This window comes from Leishmania donovani, chromosome 32 (genome assembly GCF_000227135.1).
Source record: "Leishmania donovani BPK282A1 complete genome, chromosome 32".
Lineage (NCBI taxonomy): Eukaryota > Euglenozoa > Kinetoplastea > Trypanosomatida > Trypanosomatidae > Leishmania > Leishmania donovani.
The window spans coordinates 1,247,703-1,255,888 of record NC_018259.1 but is presented as its reverse complement, the minus strand read 5'-3'; the positions used below and the strand labels follow the sequence as shown (position 1 = coordinate 1,255,888).

Here is an 8,186-nt window from a genome sequence, read left to right as displayed (position 1 = left end):
TCCGCCGTGAGCGGGCGCTTCGGGGCCGCCTCATCCGTCGTCGCAGCCGCAGGCTTCTTATCATCCTCCTCCTGCATCGCACGAGCGTCGTTGTACGAACTCACCGTCTTGACTAGGCTACGCAAGGTGCTGCGCGCGGCGGCGCTACGCATGAAGTCAGTTATCACGCGCGCGCTCGCCTCCTTATGTGCCTCGGCATCCTCTGCCGCGCACTGGTCCAGGTAGGCGTCGCGCGCCTCTTGGCGATGGGCTCGCTGCTTCTTCGCCTTGATGATGCGGGAAAAGCCGTGTAAGGCCACTGACGAAATCGCCTTCATCGCCTCTTGCTTTACCTCAGTCTCCTTCGTCGACGCTAAGAGTGCGTTGCACTGTGTGAGCATGTCGTGCCATTGCTGCTGCTCCGCGCGCGCAAGCATGCGCCGCTGCTCACCTTCGCATTCGCGTAGTGCGGAGATATTGAGCTGAGATGCCAGCGCGACGGCGCGTGCAGCCCCCAGCTCTTTCTGCTTCAAAGCCAGCAGACGGCGCTCGTACCGCTCTGCCTCAGCCTGCACCGCTGACATCTTTCTCCCTACATCTTTCCGCGCCATGTAGCCTCGTCCCGCACGTTGCACAGTTGCGGTGCGCACCTGCACTAGGTCCTGACTAATTTGCTTCTTGCGCGCTGCACGCTTGGTGGCACACACTCGACGAGCCACGTGGCGACGGTAGGCACACTGAATCTTAATAGCGGCCTGCCCTTCGTGGCTGCGGGTTCGAATCTCAGCCGCTGCTCGAAAGCGGGCGACCGTCAGCAGCGGAGTTGCGTGCTGCCTGGCTATGAGCATCCGCCCAAATGCCTGAAGTCGCACAGCAGCCTGACGACGGCGCTCGTACTCCAGCCGGGCCGTGCGCAGCTGGGAGGTGCGCAAGTACGTGTCTTGATAGAGCCGGCGCGCCTGATACCCTCGCCATGCTGACTGGATGATGATAGCCGCCCTCATGCGACATCGGGCATCCTCGGCGGCACGTGCCATCATACGGTTGCGCAGGGCCGCCTGGCATGCTCTGCGCTGCAGGTGGGTGAGCCACTGGCCTTGAATGCGAGTCGCCGCGTACTGACGACGTTCGTGCTCAAGCGCCATGGCCTCCTGCTGTGCCTTTGCGGTGAGCAAGGCTGCGTAGTGGCGTCGCGCTTGCAGTGCGCGAATCCAGCGCTGGATGCGAGTTGCGGCTGCTGGACTCTCACATGTGTACTTGCGCAGCTGCGCGTAGTGACGCCGTGCCAACCAACCGCGCGCAATTCGCTGCAGCTGCGTAGCCGCTTGGTGCTGGGCACCGCGTCGGCCTCCGGCTGCTGCGTAGCGGCCCAGCTGATCAGCTGCAAGAGGGTAGCGGCTGTGGCGGCGGTGGCGCCGAAACGCTCGCTGAATGCAACGTGCTGCCATATGGCGGCGCAGCTGGGCGAGCCGTGCATAACTCGCGCGTGTGGCTCGGAGTGCTGCCACGCGACGATGGGCCAGGTGACCGCGGTAGTACCGCTGAATCACTGTCGCTTGAGCGTACTTGTGCTCCAGCTCTTCTTCGTCTTGAAGCAGAATTTCGAGTCGATTCTGCAGAAACGTCAGCGGATCTGACGTGAGGGAAAGCGACGCTGAGGTGGGTGGGAGCGACGCATTCGTCTTTGCGTCGTGCAACGAGCGGGAGTACGACGGATTCGGCGCCACCGCAGGCGGCTCCGCAGCGACGGCGGTCTGCAATGGCGGGAGGTTTCGCGGCAGTGGCATGGGGAGAGAATGGTTGCTGCTGCCGCTCTCCTTTATGGGGCGACGTGGCCCGCGTCCTGGTGACTGCGCAGGGGAAGACAACAGCGCGGTGGACGATGCCTGCGTTGTGAGTCGGTCACTGGCGTAGTGGGATGTGCTCTTCTCCCGCTTTCGTGGCCCGCTAGCGGTTAGGCATGCATCCGCAGTCCTCTTTTGCATCGGCAAGCGTTGCTGACGGGTGTCTGTACGCGGCGGTGACTTCCGTGACGACTCTTGCGCTGGTGTGGTAGGCGAGTAGCGCCGGTGGGCGGTCGTTTGCCTCTGGCGAGAGGGCGGGGGCGACGGCGTCATTGAAGCGGCGACGCGGCCGCTGCCGGCTGCCACCGCAAGCTCGCTCGCCCGGTTGGCGGGTGGCGGTCGTGGAGCCGCCACCGCAGTGCGGGAGGCTGGTGGCGAGGAACGCATCACCTTCTCCGTCCCATACTGACGCCGCGGCTGTCGGTGCTGCTCTTGCTGCTGGTGGCGCGGCTGCGACTGTGGCTCACGACTGCGACTGGATGAGGTTGCCGTTACGCCTGGCGGCGGTCTAGGGGCAAGAGGCCGACGGGGCACCACTGCGGGGCGGTAGATCGGCGTCACATCCCGCGGCGTCTTCGTCGGAGCGGACGAGATGGACGCGCTGGGCAGAAAAGGGTGGGGAAAGAGCTCTATCAAGTCCATCGGGGGGCCAGCACCGCTCTTGCCGTTGTGTGTGCGCGGCATCGTTACAGGCAAGCGATGCGGTGCAGTGTATGCATGCCTGGTTGGCGCGGCACCAGCGAGCCCACGTAGCCGAGATGCGGCAGCGCCATCACCGGCCGTGAAGAACGCCCCCATTGCCGGGGGCACGCGTGTCGCCTCATACCTCCTCCAGCTGCGCAGAATAGAGAGACTCGTCTCGCTCTCCGGGCCCAGCGTGGAGCAGGCCGTCCGGTATGCTAGCGCATACTCCTCCAAGCACCGTGCCGGATCGACCGGCTCGAGTGCCATGGCCAGGTTGTGATGCGCCACTGCCAGCAGCGACGGGTCTTCGGGTGTTTGGTAAAGTAGCTCGATGGAGCGCTCCGCCATGCGCACCGCCTCGTCGCTGAGCCTTAGCTGGATAAGAATAGCGCTGGTGTTCATGTATGCCACAGGTGACTCGACCCCGGTCATCTCCATCGACGACTTCATGTACTGTAGTGCCTCGGAGAAGTGGCCGCGGCGGCGCTCCATGCAGCCGAGGTTGTTGAGCGTGACCCCGCGCAAGTGCCGCCGTCGCTCATCGACCTCGCACAGCGGGTACGCCCCATCCTCCGTTAGCTGCATCGCATACTCGAGCAGTGGGCTGGCTTCCGAGAATGCGCCTCGCTTAAAATGCTCGACACCGAGCCCGTTGCAGCGAACCACCAGGCGCTCGGCCGCGTCGTAGAGCTCACCACATTGGGCCTGATACTCCAAAAGAAGCTCTTCTTTGCCCACCGCATCCGCATTAGCGAGGACAGACACGCGATGAGCGCCGGCGGCCGACGGCGAGCCCGTCCCTGACGCAGCATTGGCCCATTTCTCGCGCAGTCGGTTCACCAGGTGGCAGCGAATCTGCAGCGCGCGCTCCATGAGCAGTATATCGCGCCCGCATTCGCCATCACGCTCCGCCTGGAGAGCTTGCACCTCCAGTATCTCCGCCTCGTGCGCCGTCTCGCGGCCATCCAGCGCGCCCTCGAGCGGCGGCGGATTGGAAAGAGAGTAGTGGCGTACCATGGATGTCATGTCAAGCAGCTCGCCGAAGAGAACGGCACGAGCATAAAGCCTTCACCGTTGTTGTTTGCTCCGCCGCTCCTGTCTTCCCTCCCTCTTCCGTGCGTGTCTCTCGGTGAGACAAAGGAAGAGAGAGGGGGAGGCGTAATAGGCCGTGGCGAATGGGCGACGCTGCCGCTACAGGATGCAGAGTGCGGAAGGTGATCCACGCGCGCACGAGGAGGGCGACGGCGAGTGCCGTGTGTTCGTCTGTAATGGTGCGGGGAGGAGGAGAAAAGAAAGAAGGCGCTGGTGCTGCTGCCGTGTGTGGGCGCGGTGGGGCCGAGGGATCAGGGAGGGAAGGGCTATCGAGTCGTGAGGACGCCCGCTCCTTTGCCTGCTTGATCTGTTTTCTCTCTCTTTTTCCGGAAGAAGGATCAAAACAAATTTACATGCACGCGTGTCATAGGCGCTGAGGCGGGAGGGGGAGGACAACGAACACGCAAGCACCGAGAAAGACACGCGAATGAGAACAGAGGCGATGAGCGTGCATGGGATGAGAGGCGGAGCGGCGGTGGAAGAAGCAGCCAAATACCCAGGAAGGAGGGGTCGGGTGACAGGCATGATTGTGTTGGGTATACGAAGCTGACACATAAACGCTCAGCCTGCGAGCCACGGGTCGATTACGGCTGAAGACCGTGTATGTTGTGCTCGGCTCGATAGTGGCGGCGGCTTGGTCATTGGATAGTCTGCCTATGCGCATACCATCAGCAGCATGAGCATACGGCAGCGCACAGATCTCTTATGGGGACAGCTCAGATGCGCAGAGGCCATGCTCTGCTGCTATTGGCGTGTGAGTGGCGCACGCATCAGGATGGGCTGAATTCACGCATGCAATGCGTCCAGCAGGGCGACTGCAACACGGTGTACTTCCTTTCTTTCTGCTTTTCTTGGCGCTGTGTGCGCTTGTGCGTGCGATGATCAATGATGGTGAAGAAGCGATAAGGCGATAAGGCAGCGAGCGCTTACCTACAAGTGGCTTGGCTAGGCTGAATGTCGGTGCGCCGTCAGATACAAAGACACGTACAGGAGGGCTGCCGGCAGGCAAGCGAAGCAGGAATCGCGCACCGCGTTGTATCCGCGGCTGTGGGGCACAAGCACACGCACTACGGGAGGAAACACTGAAAAGGCATACGCAAATAAAAGCACCATCAAGAGACGAGCGATATGGCAAGCGAAAACCGCAGCACCTAGCGTCGACACAGCAGCGGCTCGTCACGCTCTCCACTCCGCTCACAACCTGTTGCGTGACGAGAGAGAAAGTTACACCTATCGAACAGCCCCGCGGCGGCGGCGGTGGTGTCTTTTCTCACGCCTGCAATCGCAGCCCTGCAGCCTCATCCTGAAGCTTTCGGGTAACATCTTTGTGAGTGAAGACACGCTGCCCCTTCTGGAACTCCGCCACCGTCGCGTACGGCGCGTTGGCCGCAGCTGCAGCGGCGCCGTCCTCCGTCGCCTGAGGCGACGACGTCATCGGCTTCAAGACCCATTTTTGGGTCAGCAGTCCCTCAACACCGACTGGGCCGCGAGCGTGAATGCGGGCGGTGCTGATGCCCACCTCCGCACCGAGGCCGAACCTGAACCCGTCAGCGAAGCGAGTAGAGCAGTTGTGGAACACACAGGCGCTCTCGACCCGCCGCTGAAACTCCGCTGCGGCAGCCTTGTCAACGGTGAGAATGGCGTCTGTGTGGTGCGAGCCGTATCGGTTCACGTGCGCGATAGCCGCAGCCAAGTCGTCCACAACCTCCACTGTCATGTGCGCATCGCCGTACTCCGTGTGAAGAGAAGCCGCCGGCTCACTTGCCAGCCCCGCAGCGATGGCCTGCGGGCCGGCGTAGAAGGACACACCCGCCTCCGTCATGCCATTGACAAGGAACTGCGCCGCTGTGGTGCCATGCGCGGGGGAGTGGAGAAGATCGCGGTGCAGCAGCAGCGTCTCTGCCGCGTTGCACGCTGCCGGATAGTTCAGCTTCGCATCGATCGCCACCGCCAGCGCCGCGTCCACATCTGCGTCCTTGTGCACGTATACGTGGCAGATGCCATCGGCGTGGCCCAGCACCGGAATGCGGGTGGAGCGCTGGATGTTTTGCACCATCGCGTTGCTTCCGCGAGGCACGACGAGATCAATGTGCGCATCCAGCTGCAGAAGGCTGTATACATCAGCGCGATTCGTAACGAGGCCGATTATCCCTCGCGGCACGCGTCCCTGTGTGCTGGACTCCACAGCTGAGACAATCAAGTCATGCAGCACCGCGTTCGAGTGCTCCCCCTCGCGCCCACCCTTGAGAAGAAGCCCGTTTCCGGAGCAGAGGGCGAGAGAGGCGATCTGCGGGAGACTTTCAGGGCGGGACTCAAATACAACTAGTACCACCCCAATCGGGGCTGTCTGCTTCAGCAACAGCAGGTCGTTGTCCAGCTCACGAGCAGAAATAATCTGCCCGATCGGGTCCGGCATGTCCGCCAAGGTCGAGATTCCTTCTATTAGCGTGGCCAGCTTGCTCGGCGTCAGCTCCAACCGCTTCAGCAGCGGGTCTGCAAGCGCGTTCGCCTTGGCCGCTGCCATGTCTTCCCGATTCGCTTCGAGAATGCGGGCCTCGTTGGTCTGCAGCGCCTTGGCCACCGCGCGCAGCATTGCCTGCCGCTCAGCGTAGGTGAGATCGCTCAGGGCAGAGGAGCCGGCGCGTGCCTCCTCTGCGTAGCGCCGCATCGCCGCCACATCTGCTGCGGCCTCCGCATCTGTGTACGCCATGATGGTTGCGGTGGTGTGAGTTCGCTTTTTCTCTTGGATACACATGAAGAGCGGAGGACGCGGTCCAGCTGTCAAGTGCCTTTGCAGGCTTTTCGCTAACGCAGCTAACGAAGCGAGAGAGACAAAAAGAGAGGTCGATAGCAGTCGGCGATGGAGGTGCGGCCCCTGTAGCCTAGCGCGCATACCGCACACGGTGCAGCAGCCCATCAAGTGAAGAGAGGGTAGAATCGAAAGGGGTGCGCATATGCACATGCACACGCGCAAAGAGGCACAAAAAGGGACGAGGAAACAGAGGAGGAATGCAGTGATCGGGGTGGCTCTCCGCGTTTTGTGAGCACAGACGTGAGCGGCCGCAGCGATCAGGGCGATGATGAGCTCGAGATGCACACCGTTGTGAGGTCAGCAGGGACCTCTGGACAGCGTCCCTTCTCCTCCAGCTGCTACAGCGGTCATTCACGGCCACGGCAGGGCAACTCAGCTCACCACTCCACCTGATGCTCAGCAGAGACTCGCATCAAAATAGCGAGTAGCAGCGGCAGCAAACAAGCAAGGCTTTCGCTTTTTTGTTTATTATGCTTGGGCTCAATACCCCTGATGACGCCGACCATCCCATCGCGTTGCATCAGGTCCCAGCACCCACTCTGTGTGGAGAAGCCAAAAGTCTCCACGGCCTGCACTCGGCTACGGTTCTGGTCTCTTGATCCCGGTGGAGAGGTCAGGGCTCGCGGTGTGCAGGAGAGATAGACAGTCATGGTCAGGCCTGGACCAGCTCAGTGCAAAATGTGCCGATGATTCGACAAATATTGGCACGCAACCGCTCTTGTCGAGGGCCTGCGGATTTGGGGGAGGGTGGTATGCCGCTGCCGTCACAGACGCATGGAAGCATCCCGCCTGCAACAGCGCGTGCAGGCAAGCCATCCAGGCAAGCCACCCTGTGGCACCGACGGGAATGCAAGATGATGACAACGAGCCCTCCAGACCCCCAATGCGGAGCGTCTCCATGTTATGGAATGCCGCTGCTTGAAGCGCCTGAGAGGGCGAAGCATGGCGCACAGGCAGATGATCTGTGGCTGTGTGCGCGTATACGTTGGCGGAGTTGTTCGTGGGTGGAATACGGACACGTGGACGGCAAGTCGTTTGCTCGGCGCTTACTTAGAAAGGCGCCTCACGGACAAGATAAGGTAAAAGAAGTCTTTTCAAAATAGGAAGAAAGTCGCTTAGGCTGCAATGCAGAGACGCGACTTCAGGCAGACCGACACACCAGCAGCACGCGCGTCCGTCTTCTCCGACGCGTGTGGAGAGCGAAATACCAGAGCACGCGGTGCGAGGCAGGTGATCTCTTGAGGGAATCCAGCAAGGCAAACGCACTCGTGCCACTGCGGCAACCACAGAAAGACGCACCCGGGCCTTTTAGCCTGTGTCTTCATGGATGGAGGAGCGCACTGCACAACAAGGTGGAAGACAGGGGAGAAAGTGGCACAAAGAACGAAAGAACATTTAGAAGACTTGCGGGTCGCGGAAGAAAGACCGCAAGCGCTGCCGTGACGTGCTGCGACCCTGGCAGACGGGAGAAGGTCAGGCAGAAGCTGAGGCACACAATAAGGTGGGTGTGCGTTGGCATGCTTACTTCTTCACAGTCTTTGCCTTGCGCTCTACGGCGCGGGCAGCGCGCTCCTTGCGCAGGCGCTCCTCGCGGCGGATGCGGTCCTTCTTGAGCGGGCCAAACCACTGGTTCTTCTCCTTCTTCGTCTGGAAGCGGCCGTGGCCAATCTTCGAGCTCGTGTCGATGAACTTCAGCACGATCTTCTCCTTCAGGTGGCGCGACGTCTGCGGTGCCATCGGGCGGCGGAGCGTCATCACACGGCGGCGCGGACCAG

At 61.7% G+C, this 8,186-nt stretch overlaps 2 protein-coding genes across 2 annotated transcripts; both read right to left on the bottom strand.

Annotated features, from left to right (window-relative positions):
* Window positions 1–2: 2 nt before the first annotated feature.
* On the bottom strand, window positions 3–3,533 carry LDBPK_323350 (hypothetical protein, conserved; the record flags this gene model as incomplete). Its single annotated transcript, XM_003863698.1, has 1 exon — window positions 3–3,533. A coding segment is annotated over one exon (3,531 nt), but the record flags the coding sequence as incomplete, so codon positions are not given.
* Window positions 3,534–4,869: 1,336 nt separating this feature from the next.
* On the bottom strand, window positions 4,870–6,309 carry LDBPK_323340 (pyrroline-5-carboxylate synthetase-like protein; the record flags this gene model as incomplete). The annotated part of the gene is made up of 1 exon (XM_003863697.1): window positions 4,870–6,309. One exon carries the CDS (start codon window positions 6,307–6,309, stop codon window positions 4,870–4,872), a length of 1,440 nt encoding a protein of 479 aa, XP_003863745.1.
* Window positions 6,310–8,186: the final 1,877 nt, after the last annotated feature.